This window comes from Megascapheus bottae, chromosome 19 (assembly GCF_031878675.1).
Source record: "Megascapheus bottae isolate mThoBot1 chromosome 19, mThoBot2.hap1, whole genome shotgun sequence".
In the NCBI taxonomy this organism is placed as follows: Eukaryota; Metazoa; Chordata; class Mammalia; order Rodentia; family Geomyidae; genus Megascapheus; species Megascapheus bottae.
In genome coordinates this window covers 1,673,786-1,693,560 of record NC_143527.1, presented here as the reverse complement: position 1 = coordinate 1,693,560, position 19,775 = coordinate 1,673,786, and the positions used below count along the sequence as shown (strand labels likewise).

At 58.3% G+C, this 19,775-nt stretch overlaps 2 protein-coding genes and 1 long non-coding RNA gene across 4 annotated transcripts in view; 2 read left to right on the top strand and 1 right to left on the bottom strand.

The window, feature by feature from the left end:
- Positions 1-7,935, top strand: part of Znf236 (zinc finger protein 236) — a 67,727-nt gene extending 59,792 nt beyond the window's left edge. Inside the window, exons 27-31 of the mRNA XM_090352952.1 lie at positions 205-330; positions 2,303-2,500; positions 3,451-3,580; positions 6,764-6,940; positions 7,796-7,935. Of these exons, the coding sequence (XP_090209078.1) occupies positions 205-330; positions 2,303-2,500; positions 3,451-3,580; positions 6,764-6,940; positions 7,796-7,917 (753 nt within the window). The 3' untranslated portion in view covers positions 7,918-7,935. The remainder of the gene's footprint in view (positions 1-204; positions 331-2,302; positions 2,501-3,450; positions 3,581-6,763; positions 6,941-7,795) is intronic.
- Positions 7,936-9,723, top strand: LOC150049542 (uncharacterized). The gene is made up of 2 exons (XR_016538805.1): positions 7,936-8,290; positions 9,097-9,723. It is a non-coding gene; the product is annotated as an uncharacterized LOC150049542 (long non-coding RNA).
- A 2,284-nt stretch (positions 9,724-12,007) lies between these two features.
- Positions 12,008-19,775, bottom strand: part of Mbp (myelin basic protein) — a 59,907-nt gene continuing 52,139 nt past the window's right edge. For both annotated transcript variants that reach the window (XM_090352950.1, XM_090352951.1), the window contains 4 exons: positions 19,412-19,447; positions 19,034-19,066; positions 16,740-16,862; positions 12,008-13,417 (listed from right to left, as the gene is read on the bottom strand). In XM_090352950.1, the coding sequence (XP_090209076.1) occupies positions 13,373-13,417; positions 16,740-16,862; positions 19,034-19,066; positions 19,412-19,447 (237 nt within the window). In that variant the 3' untranslated portion in view covers positions 12,008-13,372. The remainder of the gene's footprint in view (positions 13,418-16,739; positions 16,863-19,033; positions 19,067-19,411; positions 19,448-19,775) is intronic.

Here is a 19,775-nt window from a genome sequence, read left to right as displayed (position 1 = left end):
TACGGAGACGCTGCATCCCTTCCACTTAGGCTGTTATAATAATTCCGCTGTGCCCATTTTGTCTACAGAGCTTCCTTTTCTTTGGCTATCGAGTTGAGTAGTGAATCTCGCTTTCCAGAGCGGTAGCACTGCTGAAGGACTTTTGAACTACTACTTGGTTTGATAATGCTACAGCTGCTAAAAAAAAAGTCTTTCTTTTGGCAGGGTCAGCAGTTCCCCACCTTGCTCACAGACCCCTCGGGCCAGGGTGGGGCAGGCTCACCCCAGGTCATCTTGGTGAGCCACACTCCGCAATCCTCCTCTGCCACTTGTGAAGAGATAGCCTACCAGGTATGGTGCCCTTGACCCCTCACAGACTTTCTGGCCTGCTGCGTGTGGTTGCCAGAAAAGTGTGCAGAACACCTCCCACCAGGCTCTGGCATCAGGGATGCAGCAGTTCTCATAAATCTTCTAGAAGCTTCTGTTTGCCCACTGGCCAGGCTTCACAGAGACACTCGCCTTCTCCCCCCCCCCCCTTTTTTTTGGTCAGTCATGGGACTAGAACCCAGGGTCTAGGCACTGTCCAGGTTAATTGGTAAACTGGAGATAAGTGTCTCGTGGACGTAACTTTTTACAGATTTTTCTGTACTACCTTTGCTTTTTCTTTAAAGTCTCTTCTAAGTCACGTATACATAGGTGAATCTACACAGACAGGTGTATTTGTGAGGCAAAAACTAGTTCTTATTTATGAGTTTTTCCTTAAAGAGCAAGTTTCAGAGTTGGACACCTTTTATGAGGAAGTCATCCCCAGGAACCAGGCCTGAGGAGTTGCTTTCCTCTGAGAGGCGTTTGCATGTTCCTTGTATCAGTGCAGGCAGAGGGCTGGGCTGTGGCAGCCTATAAGAAGCACATATACCAAATAAGACTTAGGGCCCCTGGTCTAGATGACCCCTACCCCTGTACAACTTCTTTCCTTTGAAGAGGCAGAGTTGCGTGGAACCTGCAATCCTAGCGGCTTAGGAGGGTCATGGTTCAAGGCCAGCCCACGCAGGGAAGCTTGGGAGACTTAGCTCCAGTACACTACCAAAAATTTGGAGGTGGAACTGAGGTGCACGGGATAGAACACTAGCCTTGAAAAGGGATAGTGCCCTGGCCCTGAGTTCAAGCCCCAGTAACTGGCACACATACACACAAAACAAGCCCAAATAAAAGCACAGGTCATCGTTAATCTCAGAATTTACGAAGCAACATGAAACTTACACTCCAGCCAGGCATTCATGGCTCCCGTCTATACTCCTATCTACTCACGTGGTAGAGATCTGGAAGGTTAAGGTTTGAAGCTAGCCTGGAAAGAGTAATCCACAAATCTCCACCCCCAAAATAATAAGCAAAAAAGCAAGTCTGGTAGTGGGGCTCAAGTGGTAGGGTGCAAGCTGAATAATCCAAATGAGTGAGTTTGAGGTCTTGAGCAGAAGAGTTGGAGCCAGGCAAGGGTGTTCTCCCCGTGAAATCAGATTTAACTAGTGCTGCCCAGTCCCCTGCTTTTGTCACAATAACCAGAGCTTTAACTCATATGTGTTGTTGTCCCTGAGACTGCATTCCAGTTCCATGGCTGACAACAGACCTGAAGGATTCAGAGAAGTGTTCCACCTGCATGGTCCTAAGTCCTGTGGTCACAGCAAAAAGGAGAAGAGGGGAGGGAGGGCAAGGGGGTGGGATTCAGCAGGACTCCGGTGTCAGGCACAGGTCTGGTCACCCTCTCTCCTGCCGCTGCAGTTGTGTCCAGTTTCCTTGCTCATCCCATGTGGAGAGCCCATCTCTGTCCCTTCTCTCTGTCTCTTACACTCCCATGTGTGCAGGGGTGTGTCATTGACGGTGCTCCTTGTCGCAGCAGTGTTTAAGGATGCCTGCCAGGTGTCCTGTGGCCAGCAGAGCTATCTGACGGGTAGATGGAGGGAGTCCCACATCCCTGTGCGTCTGGTGGCATTGCTCGGGGATGGGTGTTGTTTGTGTTAGTGCTAAGCCTGCTATGTGCAGGAGTGCCCTCGGCCCCTCGGTGTCCACCACTGTGACTAGTAATTGTGGAAGCCGACAGAGGTGGACAAGCTAATCGGCAAGGCAGCCGTGGATCTGAGCCTGGTCAGTCTGGCCCAGAGCCTCCCATTAACCACTCGTGTAGGCAGCACATCCTGTGGACCTGTGGCTGGGAGCGGTGAGAAAGTGTGGGGTGGCCCTGAGCTCAGTGGGCCAGCAGCAGCCGCCGGGCAGCACGGAGCCTGCTGTTGGTGTGCCTCTGTCACTGAGACCTCTTCCCTCCCCGCAGGTGACGGATGTCTCCACCCACCTGGCTCCCAGCAGCCAGCCTGAGAAGGAGGGCCCCGCACACCAGTGTCTGGACTGCGACCGCACCTTCTCCTCGGCCGCAGTGCTGATGCACCACAGCAAGGAGGTGCACGGCAAGGAGCGCATCCACGGCTGCCGCATCTGCAGGAAGGCCTTCAAGCGCGCCACACACCTCAAGGTACGCTGGGAGCGGGGAGGCCCGAACGCGTGCTCTGCATCCCTCCTTCGTCGTGCTCACCCGGGGGCCAGCGTCTGTTGTGGAGGCTGTAGCGATCGCAGCGTTCGTGACTTGGGGTGGCTGGGGGAGTGCAGGGCAGGCCCCCGGGAGCCCGCCTGCGGGCCGCAGCCACAAGCAGCCACACAGGTGGCCAGGTGGAGGTGCACGGGGTTCCCGCCCAGGCAGGAGGCACTGCACGTGCCGTAGGGGAAGCTCGCTGGGCTCCAGACCCCAGCCTCCTCTTACAGAAAGCATGTGGGGAGGGGCGGGTGAAGTGACGTGGAGAATCCTGACAGAGCTGCGAACCCGCTCAGGGTCAGCGTCCCACAGCCACGCGGTGGGTCTGTGATGAACATGGCACTTTGCTCCAAAGCCCAATTGGGAGGAAAACACCGACCCATCCAAGTTGGGTCTCACTGCGCAGAAGATGCAGGGAGCCTGCTCAAACCATCTAGGCCATCAAAGGCAGCTAAGGGGCCTGAGGGGAGATGGTGGACACCGAGCTCCAGGGTCAGCAAGCGTGTACACGTGGCAGGGAGCTGCTGTGCACAGCCTTGGGGGTCTCCAAGGACGCCCCCCGGCACCTGCACCCTCCAGGTGCAATCACTTCACGTCTTCCCATTCTCTGTGCAGTCACCTGGGTGGAACTGGAGAGCCTGTGAGAGGCAGCGTCTCGGAGGGTGGACCTCCCTCGCACGAGGGTGGGAGAAGAGCCTCACCGGGCTCCTCACGGGGGACGGGGCCTCCGAGCAGTCAGACCCCGGGAGACTGCAGCCTCCTGTTGCTGCCCTGGACACACCATCCTGGCCGCTGGCGTGCCTTCCCACCGTGATGTGGTCTCCCTTTGCAGTGGCAAATCTCTGAAGTTGTGCTGGGGTCTAAGCAGCTCCGGGTTTCTGTGTATTCTCCAGGAGCATATGCTGACGCACCAGGCAGGCCCCTCGCTCAGCTCCCAGAAGCCCCGAGTGTTCAAGTGTGACACCTGCGAAAAGGCGTTTGCCAAGCCCAGCCAGCTGGAGCGACACAGCCGCATCCACACAGGTAGGAGAAGCCGTAGTTCCCCTTGACCCCTCGGGGTGGTCAGCGTGGGTAAGAAAGGAACATGGAGTCTGCCTGCACACCTGCTCCAGGTTCTCTGGCTCTGCTCAGGGCACCACTGTGGTCCTCGGTCTCCCTCAGGTGTCTCTCTGGCCCCTACTGACTTGCTCATGCTGTGCACCTGGGCCTTCAGTCCTCGCCCCACCCAACGTTCAATTCGAATGCAGACTGGCGTCTGTGCCTTGCCTCCTTGACAGTCTTGGTCAGAAACAAGAGGGAGATACGGACAGACAGACACGCTGTGTTCCCGAAGAATCGAACACTAGCATGGGTGTCAGAGGGCCGTGGCGGGGTAGCCAGCGTGGGTGCTAGGAGCACAGTCAAGGTTACTCTCTGGTCTCGAGAGAGGGGGAGACCTGGGAGGGGAGCTGCACCCAGTGCCGGCGCAGCAGGGCCCGCTCCTGCAGCAGCCGCCTCCCCGCCTCTGGTTCACATGTGAATCCTTCATGTTTCTCACCTGTTCACTGCCGGTCAAACTCTGGACACGTAAGTAGGTGAACTTGATTTTGTACAATTACTGTGTGTGTTTGTGTTTCTCGATTTTTCCATTCTTTTTCTCTGTGACTACGCTGTGTGGCGGTAATAGCCAACATACAACACAGTATCCTCTAGAGCTGTGCGAGTTGTGGACCTAAAAGTGGACAGTGTGGACGTAGAGCTGTCTGGGTTTGAATCGGCCTCATGCTTGTCTTGCTCACTTAACTGACTCTGCTGCTTGCGCGATGGTCCAGGCTTGCTAGGCAAGCATTCTACCACTAGGCCAAACTCCTGGCCCCTGGGCCATATTTTTGAGCATGCTCTGAGAGGAAAGCGTTGGGCTTGACTCTTGCTTTTTTACTTAGTGGGTTGCCTGGTTTCTTCTATTACTCCTTGGTGATCATGATTGGTCATGTTCCCATTTGAGGTAGAAGTATTGCCAGGGGTCCTTGTCTGTATAGGGCCTCCCCCGCCAAGTGGTGTGAGAGGCTGTAACTGGAGGCGGCTGAGGGGCCTGGACCCTGCTGCTAGGCCCGCTCCTCGCTTGGGGGCCGGGGGCGGGGTCATAGCAGTGTCCCAGGCTGGCCTGTGCCCTCCTGAATCCTCTCCTTCCTCTGACCTCTATACCACGTTAGCTCAGCCCTGGAAGGTGAGTGGCGGCTGGAGCAGTGGGCGGAGCTGCTGAATAGCAGGTTCTGAGCATCTGTGTAGCCAGGGCGCCCAGCGGGAAGGCCTGTGCCAGGTCCCCTGGCTGCAGCTGAGATGATAAGCCTCTGCCGGGATGCTGTGGACGGGTTGGAGAACCCAGCCCGTGCCTGTGGACCATTCCACATGTGGCAGCCCCCCCACAGGCGGCAGTCCCCCCCCACAGGCGGCAGCCCCCCACACAGGCGGCAGCCCCCCCCCACAGGCGGCAGCCCCCCCCACACAGGCGGCAGGCCCCCCCACACAGGCGGCAGCCCCCCCACACAGGCGGTAGGCCCCCCCACACAGGCGGCAACCCCCCCCACAGGCGGCAGCCCCCCCCACACAGGCGGCAGCCCCCCCACACAGGCGGCAGCCCCCCCCACAAGCGGCAGGCCCCCTCACACAGGCGGCAGGCCCCCTCACACAGGCGGCAGCCCCCCACACAGGCGGCAGCCCCCCCCCACAGGCAGCAGCCCCCCCACACAGGCGGTAGGCCCCCCCACACAGGCGGCAGCCCCCCCACACAGGCGGCAGCCCCCCCACACAGGCGGCAGGCCCCCCCCCACAGGCGGCAGGCCCCCCCCACAGGCGGCAGGCCCCCCACACAGGCGGCAGCCCCCCTCACACAGGCGGCAGCCCCCCCACACAGGCGGCAGCCCCCCCACACAGGCGGCAGGCCCCCCCCCCACAGGCGGCAGCCCCCCTCACACAGGCGGCAGCCCCCCCCACAGGCGGCAGGCAGCTTCTACTTCATTTCCACATTCTTTGCAGCAATTACATAGTACTAAGATTTTTTAGCATGTTATGAGTATTTTTACTTAAGATTATATTTTATGTATTCAATTATATGTGTTTATATGGATATTACAGAAGTGAGAACTACATGGACTGATGAAACCTTTCTGTGATCCTCATGGAAAGTGAAAAATCAAGAAAATTTAAATTATGATCTGTTATGTAAAACATTTTCAGAAAATACTTCATTAGAATTTAAGGGTTTATATGTCAAAATGATTTATAGACCGGGCACTGGTGATTCATGCCTGGCATCCTAGCTGTTCAGGAGGCTGAGACAAGATCTGAGGACTGAGGGACTGGGAGTGTGGCCTGGTGGTAGAGTGCTTGCCTAGCATGCACGAAGACCTGGTTCAATTCCTCGGTACCTCATACATAGAAAAAAAAAAGTCCAGAAGTGGTGCTGAGGCTCAAGTGGTAGAGCTCTAGCTTGAGAAAGTCCAAGGACAGTGCTCAGGCCCTGAGCTCAAGCCCAGGACTGGCAAAAAAAAAAAAAAAAAAAAAAAAGATGTGAGGATTGAGGTTGAAAGCCAGCGCAGGCAAGGAAGTCGATCGATGAGACTCATCTCCAGCTAACCACCAGAAAAAGACAAACCCCCACCACCAACAAAAAGCAGGGCACACAGTATTGTGTGTGCGTGTGTGCGCCCGTCCTGGGGCTGAACGCGGGACCCGGGGCCTGTCCCGAGTCAGGACTCCACTTCCAGCTCCTGGCTGGATAACTGGAGATGAGCGTCTCCGTGCACTTTCCTGCCTGAGCTGAGCTGGCTTGAAGCCATGGGCATCAGCCTCAGCTCTGCACTCGTTAGGACTGATTCCAGGCAGAGGAGGCGACTACACTTCCTGTGAGACGGATTTCATGCTCTCGTGTCCACATGACTTTGTTGCACTGCCATCTCTCTGGATTGCCAATGTCCCCTGCCTCCCCCCCTCCCCCCCTCCCTCCATCTGTAGCAGGGCAGGAGTCCAGGGTCTGGTGCTTTTGCTCAGTGCATTTGGTCATGGCTGGCGCTCCACCTCTTGAGCCCCGCCTCCACATGTGCGCAGGCACGCTGGGAAGGGAGGGCGGTGGGAGGGCGCCTGCGCTGAGCTGCGCTGCGCTGCGCTGAGCTGCACTGCGCTGGGCACTGAGCACTGGGCACTGAGCAGTGGGCGGGTTCCGTGCAGGGGAGCGGCCGTTCCGCTGCACGCTGTGCGAGAAGGCCTTCAACCAGAAGAGCGCGCTGCAGGTGCACATGAAGAAGCACACCGGGGAGCGGCCCTACCGCTGCCACTACTGCGTCATGGGCTTCACGCAGAAGAGCAACATGAAGCTGCACATGAAGCGGGCGCACAGCTTCGTGGGTGAGCCCCCGCCCCCGCCCCGCCCCCGCCCTCCACACCCGGGCCCCCCGCAGAGCTCCCCTGACTGGAGACAGGCACCTGGCTTGGAGAGGCCAAGGGTGGGCGCGGAGCCAGCCGGACCCTTCTTCCCCCCTCCCACCAGCGCAGCAGGCATTGCAGGGCTTGGGCAGCAGGCAGCCGGGGCACTGCGCCACCTCCGGGTCCCCAGCACTCTGGGAATTTTCTCTGCAGAGGAGGTAGATGGAGGCTGTTTCACTGCGCAGGGGTCAGGGATCCTGGAGGCCCTGTGGCGGAGGTGGGGTGGGGCTGTGGGCTCCCGCCATCGGCTGGTCAGTGAGCCTCGGTGCCTCCAGGGCCCGCCGTCTGGAGGGACGTGCTGCCTCACTGCCCACAGAGCCTGGCAGCCGGAGCCACGGCAGGTGGATGCCTCTGCCCGCCCCGCCAGTCCAGCGGGGGAGCCACCGCCCTGTGCCGAGTGTGGAAGGAAGAGAAGGGGGGCACTTGTCTCGCTCGGCTCCGTGCCTTCCTTTCTCCTGCAGAAGTTGTCTGCTGGCTCGCGTGGGTTAGTAGTTGCTGTCACGGGCTCTGAGCTGTCATTCTCGGCCTCTGGACCAGTGGGCACCAGGAACTCCAGGTCCTCCATGCTCGTGCAGTGACTGGGGCCGTGCCCAGGGGTCCTCAGTGGGCAGCGCACGTGGCAGGCTGGGGAAGGCACCTCTCACCCAGAACCGACGCCTGGCCCTGGTCATGCCTCTGGCCCTGGGGGCCCAGGACTTCCTGTTCCTGATCCCCTCGGTCTTCACTAAGGTGGGTCCCTCCCGTCCCTTCCTGAGGCCCATGTCTCTGCTCCTCCAGGCACCTTGCAGGCAGCCACCGTGGTGGAGGAGCAGGATGGAGAGGAGCTGAGGACCCTGCACCTGGAGGAGGTGGTGCAGGAGGCGGCCGGCGAGTGGCAGACCCTCACCAACGTGTTCTGACGGGGCGGTGGCGGCGGCGGCGGCAGCGGCGGCGGCAGCTGTGGTGGCGATGGCGGCGGCGGTACTGGTGGTGGAGCCCACTCCTGCCTTCCAGAAGCTCCGTGGAGAGACCAGAGCGGCCTCGAGGGTTCACTACCACAAACGTTTTTAGCTATAAAATTACCTAGAGAATCATTGTCTTTCAGAGACTCACAGGAAAAACTGAGAAAGATGTAAATGTGTTGTCGTGTGTCTACAAATCACTGAACTCAGGTACTAACAGTTTCCTCTTCTCCATGGCCAGTGGATCCAGTTAACAGGAGATCGACTGGATCTTCCTATCATTGTAGTGTGATTTCTTGGTGTTAGCGAAGTCAGGAGTTAACAAGGAAAGGTATGTAAGGTTTCCTGTATGCTTTCTGTTAGAGGAAGCTTTGCTCACGACGCATCGGGCAGGTGCATGAGGTCCACAGCAGGGTTGTCGCTACGCACAGGTGTGTCCATGGTTTATTCTGCAGGTTGAAACTGGTGGCAACTGACTCTCCCTCTACCCTAAAGTCATACAATGGATGCCTTGAGCCATGGCGGACCCATCTCCCTCCTCACACACAGCCCATCCCTAGCGGGAAGAATGCAGGGTCGGGGGCACTGGCAGGGGTGGAGGGCCCGCCTCGGCCTGCAGGGCCTGTCCTTGCTCACAAGGCTGCCCAGGCCGTGGGGTGGGCACCTGCAGAAGCGCAAGCCAGCCATTGCGAACAGAAAGTGGCGAGCCTTGTGGGACAAGCTGGCCCTGTCCACCTCTGCCGTGCAGGAGGAGGACCACGAGAACGCCGTGGCTTTTTCCTCCCGTGTGGAGACGTGAGTTCCATTTCAGGGAGCTCTTTATTGTCACCAGTGGCGCCACACAGGACCTGTCCCCAGACAAACCTCTCCCTCGCTGGCAGCGCGAGAGCCTAGCCAACAGCATTCCAAAGACAGAGCTTCTCCACTTGGTGTTAACTCCATTGAGATGTTCATATGTCCTATATGTAAATGGGCGTGTACATAGACGGCGGCATGGCCCCCGCCGCGGACTGGTGGATTTGTACATAGAAGTGAGTTCTCCGGGCACGGCCGTGTGGGCGGCTCACTGATAAGTGGATATCTTCTTCACTCTAGCTTTTCTGAAGTGATTGCTGTGTTCTCTCATTGCCTCCTCAGTTTCTGAAGGTCTGGTCAGCAGGAGGAGGGCATCTTGGAGTCCGCCAGAGCCGCCCCGTCTCTGCAGTCGCCCACCCTGGCATCCTCACCTAAGTAATGCTGGCAGTGACTGAAAACATTTTTTTATGTAAAATATTTAAGTCAGAGTTGTCAACTAAGATTACCTTCCCCTCCCCCCCAAACAGCTTTGTGTATTGTAAATATATATTTTTTTTTTAAGAAAGTCAGAGCCTTTGTGATCCTGGACTTGTGTGAATACTGAGTCCATAAAACGTCAGCGTGTACTGGGCTGTGGTAGTGTTGTCACAATAATTGTAACTGTATGAGAGCTTTAAAAAGGCTCTGCTTTTAATGCACTTTTCTTTTATAATTTTGTATTACTTTAGAAATGTTGGCTAATTTTAATGAACAAATACCCCCCAAGTTGAAATTACTGGAATTTTACATTTCTTGCTGGTATTTATTTTGCTGTTAGTGTTGAATGTCATCTCAGGACATCTGTGAAGGGTTGTGTAGAAGGGTGATTGGTATGACTGTTGGTTAATTGCCTGTTTAAGTTGGGTCTTTACAGATGGATCTGAAATCTTCTATTCTGGTTAAGGGAAAGGGAAAAAAGTCCATGAATAATCTGGTCTGTGTCTCCTCGGTTCATTTGCAGGTAGATGGAGGACACTGATGGGTTACTTTCATGTACTTTCTGATGGTAAAAGCTGCTTGTCACGGTGAAACATTCCTTGGAAATACAGGGCTTTGGCTCTGGGAGTCGTTCCAGGCCGGGGCTGGCCGGGGGCTGCCGCCCGCTGACCGCCATGCACCAATGCACTGACTTCCGCGCCCAGCCAGCGAGCGCACACACACGTGCATGCCTGGCTCCCTGCCTGCCGGCGTGTCGGGGGGGTCGTTGCAAGGCCGAGCCTGCCTGCGGCCTGTGCAGCCTCCAGCTGCCGTCGCTCGGGTCCCTCCAGCTGGACCTGGTTCTGGACTGGGTACACCGGCCCGGCTGGCTGGCTGGCTCCGGCCCAGAGGGCTGGGACCACGCCCGCACAGCGGAGAGAGGCGGGTCAGCGGGCAGGCGAGTGTGGACAGGTGTGTGGCTCCCACGTGCGTGTCCTTGCCTTGGCAGCCGGGGTCTGGTGTGGATTCTGGAAAGATCCTCTCGGAGGCCCTGTGCCCCTCGGACCCCCCTGTCCTCCCTCTCCTCCCTCACCTCGAGCCCCTCACCCATCCCCACAGGGTCTCTCTGGGTCCTGACCCCCTGCGCCTCCTGGCACAGGTCCATCCCCACTGTGCCGGGCCACCGTGAGGCACAGGGCCATCTTTTATATGATGACGGAGGGGCGAAGGTTAAGACACAAAAGCTCATTAGTATAGATATCAGGAGCAACAGGCAGTAATCGATCATAAGAGTTTTTTAATTTATCTTTTCTATGTGTAATGCTTTGTAGCATGAAGATTTTGTAATTAATCAAAATTTGTATTATATTTCACCAGTTCTAAAATGCCATAGTGATTGTTCTTGAGTCACCACTAAAGAAAAAATTTAATTTACAGAAGAGTTCTCTTTTTATCTTCAGAATTGTCTCATGGTCTATTTATACATCAGATGATATTTATTTAATTCAATTTTGTATTAGAAATGCAAAGTTATGCCAAAAGTCACTGTGCTGGCTTTTAAAAATAATAAAAAATAGTTTTTGTATTATTTTAAACCTCCTGTGTACTTACTTGGGACTTGGGGCAAGTGCCACCTACCCACATTAAACAGGTCCCCAGAGTGTGGCCTTGGCGAGCGAGACCCCTGAGAGAGCAGCCCGGGACTCCAGTCGTCACTGCCCTTGACAGAGGTAAGACGCTGGGCCTTTCCGGACAGGTGCCCAGCTGCCCCGCAGCATTTGACTGTCACAGGTGACTGTCTCGCTTGACTGTGTGTCACTCTTGTAGGCCGGTAGACAAGTGGAGTCCATCTCCCAGAGGGCCCTGGGGACTCGTGCCCATACAGGGCTGGAGTGGCTGGCGTTGAGCGTCCTTGTGTGGACGGGGTGGAGGGGCCGGGGGCAGGGCAGCACTTCCTTCGTGGCCCTCCCTTGAACCTTCATGGTCCAGAGACACCGTCTCTTGCGCGGGCCTACGACAGGACAGGAACGCTGTGAGGGGGACAGACTTCCCAATCGAGGCGGAGCTCCAATCCACGGCACCCACACCTCTCAGCCAGATGTGGGGTGAGCAAGTCGTCTGAATAATTGTGCCGCTCCCCCGAGGACCGTCACGTGGTGTGCACACTGGTTTGCCTCAGGTGTAACGGTGCTAGGGGGTAGAGCACACGCGTGATGCCAGGTGTCGGGCCCGTGAAAGAAGAGGCGCTGTGAGCGCCAGTTCCGGCATGAGGAGGGGGGCTGCCAGGGCAGAGGGTCGCTGTGATGGCCGCCACAGACCCTTCAGTGGGCCTCACGCTGGGATACCGACGTCCTCGAGGACACCTGCAGCCCAGGACTGCTTTGCCCTTCCCTCCCTGGCCCTCTGCTGTACTTCAGGGCAGCCCTACCCCATCCACCAAGGGTTCCCGGATGACCCCCGGCTTCGTTCCCCCTCATCTGCTCACGTTGGCTAAGGCAGTGGCTTCCTGTTTCACCTGGGTGCTGTGATCTGCTAGCATCCAGCAGTCCTGGCTGAGTCACAGGCTGAATGCGTGCCCTCAGGGGGACCAGAAAACCATTTCCTGGCCGGCTGGGAGTCTTGGCCTTGGCCCCACTGATGACTGCAGGCCATGGAGTCTGAGTCGTCCGGCGCCACGTGGGGTGGCCCTGGTCCGTGCCCACGTGTGAACACTCCCATTAGTTCCTGTGACGTGGCCGTGCTTTCACGGCACACATTACCAGCCAGAACACACAATGAGACAACTGTGCAAGCAGGGTTGCAAGTTTCTTATTTTATTTCGATATTCAAGAACAGTGTGGGCTGCCCTAAAGCCAGCCCACGTGACTGGGGTCCTGGAGAGCAAGTGGAAGGGTTCACTTCTGGGAACTTGTTCCTCTTTGTTTTATCTTTTCCTACTGTCATCTTTGATATTGTAGATTAATGCACATTACTTAGACCCACGCTCAACATTCATAATTAGCAGGGGATTAACCAGGGCTGCGGGCGCCCTGCCGCTGCCCTCGTCTTTTACGAGGCCATGGCCAGCGTAGGCTCTTCTGAAGGTCCCTCTGGAACACAGGCTAAATCAAAGGGTAGGTCAGTGGGTTAGGGGAGGGAGGGAGAGGACGCTCAGAGCTCCTTTCCCCCGTGGGGGCGGCCAGGCCAGCCTGAGGAGTCTGGGTTAGCAAGTCAGCGATGGGCGCAGGCCTACTTGGTTCACTAAGGAGGAGTGGGGGGCTGTTAGCTCCTCCCTGGGTTAGTATGTGCCGGTGGACACCGCCACGGCCAGCCGCCCCTGCTCACCCAAGGCCGGGGGAGGCCAGGAGGACTTGACCAGGCCGCCCGAGAACCCCCACAGTCCCCATCTGAGACTCGGAGGAGACGGAGTCTCTGCGGTGGCTGCTCTGGTGGCCACCCGTTCAACCCCACGCACGGCCCCCAGCGCCTCATCCTGAAGCTCCCATCCCCCTCACTGGCCACTGCCCTGCCCTGCAGCCCTTTTCTTCCCACTGCCACGCTCCAAATCAGCAGGCGGGTGCCGGGAGCCGCCGGCCTGGAGGCGCCCCCACGAAGCCCACTCTGGACTCGCACAGATGCCCAGCCCACACTCACGTACCGAAAGCCCTGCTGTCAGCCACTCTGACTGTCTGATCCTGTTAGGGAGGTGAGGCGCTGGGGAGAGGGGTCGGGGGAGGAGAAAGCGAGGCTGGATCAGGACAGTCCCACCACGCTGCGGCCTGGGCGGTGTGCCTGCCGGCAGTGCCTGCGAAAGCTTGGGGACGGGGGTGCCTTGCGGCAAAAACAAAGTCCAGGGTGCGATGAGGGTGAACCGGGAGGGCGTCCGTGCCCTTGCGTCCGCAGAGACGGGACCCATGAGCACTGCGTGTCCTGCGGGCCGCAGAGACCCCGAGGAAACGCGATCTTGCAACAGAAAAGCAGTTTGAACCATTTTAGCTCATTTCCTCTGTTCGGATATCGGCTGGGGCTTCCAAAGGTGTCGTGGGCACGGCCCCTCTGGTGCCCAGCTCCGGGAGTTAGGAGAGGGTGTCTGCTCTGGCTAGCTAATGAGGCACAGGGATTAAAGTTTAAGGCTGTTAAATTAAGAAGCAGAGGGCAGACTTTTCTAAGGACGGGGTTGGGCTCAGCGCCTCGCCATGGGAGATCCAGAGCGGCTGTCTCTTCCACCCTGGAAAAGGAAGGAACAGAAGTTAGGTGAGACCACGGGGCCGGTCATTCACACAGGCGGCTGCTTTCCGCACCACAGTCCCCCATCACAAACCACCCAGAGAGAATGCCACACGGAGCGGTCCTTTCCACTCCGGTCGTCACGTGTGCTTTAGCTGGTGTTAGCCAAGATCCCAAAAGTGTTAGCCAGGATCATGGCTCCTGGATACAGCCAGACCTGACTCCTGAAGCTCTGTTGTTGCACTGCTTTGCTGAGTGCCTTATTTCTCTAGCACGCAGGCACCTGCAGACACCTGCAGCCCTGGGAGGCCCCTGCTGACGGCACCCTGGGCGGATGGCGCTGCCAGCAACAGACCCGCCTCACACAGGTCTGGACAAGATGTCTGGACAAGTGTGCTTTGAAATAAAGAACAAGATGGGGCAGTCAGATGGCGAGGACTCAGGCCGCGGGGCAGCAGCCGGAAGGAAAACAACCCAGAGGAGGCCACGTCACACTCGGCGGCGTTCAGACAGATGCCGTTGTGCACACCACAGGGCCGCAGGCACCAGGGCCCAGGTGAGCCGGTGCAGCTCAGGGAAGCTGGTGGGGTCACTCAGAGCTACGCGCTTCCCCGCAGACCCCAGACTTGCCAGTCTGAGGCGCAGCAATTTTCGCACTCAGATTTGTCTCGGCACAAGCCTGAGGCGGGACTCGAGCCTCCGGACAGCACGCAGGGCCGCCTGGTTTCCTCCATGCACCTCGTGTGGGAGGCTTTTCCTCCCCGACTTTCCTGGAAGCACTGTGCATAGCGCCTGCCCCGCCCTGACTCCCCACGTGGCACCTCTCGTTCATGTAGGAGGATGCCATGCACGCAGCGTGGTGGCCACGAGGTGTTCAGTTTGAGCATGTCCGTGATCTGCAGCCACCTCGGTACCCACGAGCCAGCCCACCGTGGAGCTTTGTATGGCAGAACACGCACAGAAGAAGGCCGGAGTCTGTGGCGGTGCTGCCGGGCGCGCCCCTCGCGAGGATCCAGCCTGTGTTGTCCTCCACGACTGTCCCATGGGAATGTCCACCCGTCACCCCAGGAAGACAAACGGGAACCTCGGAGAACTTGGTGCTCCACGGATGGGGCGCGTTGGCATCGCGGGGTTTGAGTCTCCCGTCAGCCGCCCAGCTCGTTTTCCTCATCTGTCCTCTACACCCGGCTCTGGGCTGCACACGCGGCTGCAGAGCCACATGCATCCATGACGGTAGCAGGACGGTCGTTTGCTCTCGGCCTTGGCGACACCCAGCAGGGCGCAGGGTGGCAGGGTTGGGAAGGGGGTGTGAGAACAGCTCTTGGTCTCTTCTTCCCTGAGAGAGTGGGCCATTGGCTTAGACAATGCTGGTTCCGTGGCCCGGGCTGTCGGGGTCGCCTGGCGTGGCTTCAGGGTCCATGCATTCCAGCAGCGCCTTCATGAGTGGTAAGATGGCCAAAGCCCCCAGCATGCAGGGCATGGCTGGAACCTTGGCACTCGGGGCAGACGCAGGACGTGGAGCTTTGTGGACTCAAAGGCTACTTCCTTCAAGCCAGCCCGAGAACCACGCAGTCTGCCACCTCTCCTCAGCCTCAGCCAGGTACTTGCTCGTCAAGATGGAGGGTGCCCGCCCCTCGCTACCTGGCACCTCCAGTGCCTCGCTCAGGGTCTCATGGGGTCAGCGTGTCTCCGCACAGGGCAGCCGCACACGCCTGCCTCCCTCCTCTGCAGGCCTGAGCCCCCGTAGACGTCTCCCCGCCCCTCTCCCTGGCTGTCTCCCGCTGTCTCCTCTGTCTCTCAGCTCTCCTGGGCCCCACACCCCCAGACAGCTCCAGTTAGCAGATGACAGCCTTGGGGTTGCAGCTCCCCCGATCCCTCTTGAGGATTCTCCCTGCAGGGACAGGGGTGGCCCAGGGCCTCCGGCCCCCGGGGATATGAGGCCCTGTCTTAGAGGGTGTGTGCTGTGCCCAGGACATTTCACAGCACCAAGCTCGGAGGCCTTGTCTGGACCCCCGCGGGCTGCAGAGGCCTCTGGTGGGCCGTGTCCAGGCAGGCAAAAGAACCTTCATTAAAGAATGGCCCAGAAGCCAGTGCAGGGCACTGGCACCCACAGCTGTAATCTAACTACTCCACAGGCCACAGCACAGCCACCCAAGGCCAGCCAGGGCAGAACAGTCCACAACCAGCTAAGGGCAGAAAGGAGGGCTGGAGGCTCGGTTCTAGCAAGCTCAAGGTCCTGAGCTCACGCTAGCCTTACGTCAGCTCAGGCTGAGTCTCTTGGTGGTCAGGGCACAGTCAGGTCGTGGCTCTGCCAAGGGCCCCGGTGCCAGGGTGAGGCTGGTGTGTCCGGGGCCGGCCCCAGTGCCTGAGGACGCGGGCCTGTGCAGGGGTATGGCAGCCACGCAGGCCCAGGGCGGTCACCCAGTCCACACGCTGCCCCGGCTGCGGGGTGTGGCGGCCCAGTACCTGAGAACAGAGTTTCCAGAGACGCTTGGGACCTGGCTCAGAATCGCACAGGGGCTCCTGTGGCCCACACTTCCCCAAGCCTGTGCGGAGGCCTGGTTGGCTGGCACAGCCCCCCAGGGCTCACATGGCCGCGCGGGCATGGTCACCCACAGCCCGGAAGCAGCTGTCCATGCCAGGGGCGGTGCCTCCTCAGCACGCTGGCCACTGCCCTGACCTCCCAGTGATTTGGGAATGCGGGCAGTGAGCCATCAGGAAGCCCTTCTCACAGAGGTCCGAGGCCGGGCTTCAGTGCACGAAGCGCAGGCCTGGCATTTGTCCTGGGCCCGTGTGGTTGGTGCTCTGGGCAGACATCTGAGCTCGTCCTGGGCTTCCGGGGCCCAGCCTGGCCTCCGTGACGCCTCTCCCCTCATGTCTGCTCGACTCTTGGCCATTCCGGGGCATCCCAGCAGGTACCCCAGCCCAGCAGAGGGTTCTGTGTCCAGCTGGGTCTGCGGCTGAGCCACCTGGGGTCTAGCCCACCGCACAGCGTGGCACTTTTCTAAAATCCTCTTGCTCCAAACTAACTTCCCAGGAAACCCAGCAAGGGTGGTGAGCAAGGCTGCCTCTCCTGCCCCTGCCCTCAGGCCTCAGGCCCCAGGGCCATGAGGGGTGCTGTTCTTCGGCTACACTTTTCTGCGATGCATGGGTCTTCTAACTGAGTTTATGAACAAGTGCATATATGAGTTCGTCTTTTAATCTTCCTGGCCCCTGTTGTGGTCCTGGGGTCCGAGCTTGGCCTGGGGACTCAGCTTGTGGCTCGAGGCCCCTGCTCCCCACGGAGGCGCCCTGGTGTCCCCATGGTAAGAAGGTTACGTTACCAGCTTAAAGATTTTGGAAAGCGTGCCCTGGGCGTCCTGGGCCCCCGTGAGTCCCTTGTGAGCCGATCTATAGTCAGTAGCTCTGCCTCCATAGCCCAATCCTGGCTTCTGCCCCTCGGCCCCCTGCAAGAGAAGACCAGAGCTCAGAGTCCACTAACAAAGGCCAGGGGCCCGGGTAGCACCCGTCCTGCCGGTGGGCTCGGGGCTCAGCCTGGGCCACGCTGGGGCTTGGGGGGGGGCACCGGACAGTCCATGGGCTCTGAGGCCCAGGTTTGCTTTGCAGGTCAGAGCCGTGGGGCACAGTTGCCTAGTGCCTTTGCTGGCAGTCTACGTGAGAAGACGAAAAGCCTCGGGCAAGTCAGGCCTGCAACCCCCGGGGGAGACCCCACTTCTAGCAGCTGTGGAGGGCACGTGGCCAGTCCCCAGGGCCTGGAGGACAGCATCTTGCCTGTCCCCAGCACTTCGAGACAGATCCACACCCCTGGAGTTCTGCCCCCTCGAGTCAGAGTCCACAGCCGAGGATGGGCTCCCAGGGCTCGGTCCAGGGCCACCTCCCCCAGGCGGCCCGCAAGCACATCCTCCAGCTAACCTGGCTCTGGGCCAGCGTCCCTCGGCAGCGTGGGACAAGGCCCATGCTCAGCCTCGTGTTGTCCCATCAGGAAATGGGGGACTTCGGCCACAGGATCCCCACATCCTGTGAACCAGCCTTGCTCATGTCCCAAAGTGCCTCGCAGCTGGACGGAGCTCAGGGAGCAGCATGGCCTGCTTTCATCTCAGAGATGCTCAGGCCAGAGCCCAGACACTGCTCTCCAAAGAAGATTTGGTTTCCAGGTGATCAGGCGGAGCAAGGGACAAAGCCACATGCTCGAGGCGCACGCCACGCTGCTAAACAGAGGGCAAGGTTCACGGCACCCGTGCTCTCCCCAGTTCTGTCTCACTGTTAGATTTCCAAAAATAAAGAGATGCCACCGATGGATATCAGGGATTGGCTTTTGGATGAAGAATCTTGCGAATTGCTCTCCCTTTAAATTCGTGGTCACTTGTATCGTTGGAGAGCCTGGAATTGATCTAAACACATACAACATCGTTTATGAAAAGCAAATGAGACTTTCCAAAACTCCAGACACAGAGATGCTCCTGCAGCCTGAAAGCAGAGAAACAAGGAGAGGAAATGTGGAGAAGATGCGTGAGCTGCTGGGCTGTCAGGAGAAAAGGGGTGCAGGGCTGGGTTTGCAAAGTCCAACTGTCCATGCCTAGAACACCGGGCCAAGAAGGCAGCAGCTAGAAAAGATTTCTGGGTCACAGGGAATATCACGCTTCAGCGTCACCTTCGTGTCCTGCTAGCACAGAAAACCAGAGGTGAAGACTGGTGAAGACGGGCAGTCCAGAGACTCCTGCCACTGGAGAACACCGGACCCAAGCGTTCCACCTAGGAGACGTTCCGGAAAAGTCTTGGTTCTTGATTTGAACGGATAAAAGGCTGGAATAATCCAGGAGTGTCATAGAATTTCCTGTGTTCTTGGAAGGGATTCTTCCTTGCCTGCCTCCCTTTTTCTGCCACGTCCTATCCTTTCCTCCCCACTTCCCATCTTCGTCGGAATTCATTCATCCACGTCTACGTTGTATCTCAGTGGGGTGACAGTGCGGCCCATAGTCTCCAGAAATCCCACCCTCACCAACAGGCTGGGGTGGCCTCCTCCACTGTATTCTGAAAATCCTAACTTTTGCAAAGCAAAAACACATCTTATATTGAAACTTAGCCTCAAATTCCTAAGGAACTTTTCCTGATGGCTTAAAATAGCCATTTTAGACACAACTCAAACAAAAGCAAAGCCAAAAAAAAAAAAAAAAAACCAAAACAAAACCCTGGGATTAATGGGATTATTGCAAATGAGCAACTTTTTCTTTGGCCAGTGCTATTATTCTCCCAGCAGAGGGGTTATTCACGGGGCGATGGGCCTCAATCCCCCTCGGATCTGGGGTCTGTTTGCCACCAGGCTCAGGGGGACCAAGGAGTCTTTCCCTGGGCCCCGTGCCTCCTTCCCAGGGAGCTTGGTCGGGCTGGCCAGGCCCTTCTGAGCTGTCCAGCAAGCCCGGGTCTCCAGCAGAGCTCATTGTAAAGGGCAGGCTGGCTCTGCCTCCCCAGGAAGGGACAGGAAACAACCCATTACCGCGCAGGGTGGCGATCTGGGAAGGAAGAGAAGGAGGCAGACTGGTGAGCCACGGAAGGAGAGCAGAACACAAAACCCAGGGAGAAGGAAGAAGGAAGCAGAGGAAATGTGTTTGTCACTTACCCAGCTGAATCTGCTCAGGGACAATCCTCTGCCCTGTGTGAGGAAGAGAAAGACTCAGTGACGGGGTGATCTTCACACGCGAGACGCGCCACGGCAGCCATCCCGAGGCCTGCAGACGTGAGCCCCACCAGCCGGGCCCGTGGTTGGAGGGCCACGTTGCAGCAAGGATGCCGTGGGCTCTGCGGGCCAGGCGGCTCTGGGGTGCAGCCTGCAGGAGGGCGTCTGCCGGGCCTGCGCCCGCTCTATGTGGGAAGCCCAGGGCACAGGGTTTCAGGACACGGGGTTTCAGGACATGGGGTCCTCTCGGCATGTTCTGGGATTTGGGGGAAAGTCCAGGGAGTGAGCACGGCCTGTGGACACATCCATAATCTTCCTTACCTTTCCTTGCGATGGGGGTGGAGTGCGTGGCGTCACCTGGAACAGAGAAGCGTGAGCTGCAGGGAGGTGGCCTGGCCTTAGCCCGCTGCCACCATCCTCCAGAGGGCCTGGGCAGCTCTGCCCCGGGGTGCCAGGTGCGTTCTCTGCAGTCCCAGCCTCCCCACCTGCGCTCCCCAGCTTGGGACCCAGCCCCTCGGGCCTGCATGGCACAGCCCAGTGGTGTGCTGCTGGGCCCCCTGACCATGGCGAGCTGGCAGGTCCTGCGCTTGTCCTTAACCAACTTCATTTTGTAGTTTCGGGGTTATAGAAATCCACGGAGATGTGAAGTGACATTCCCACACACTCACTCGGTTCGCTGGGAACC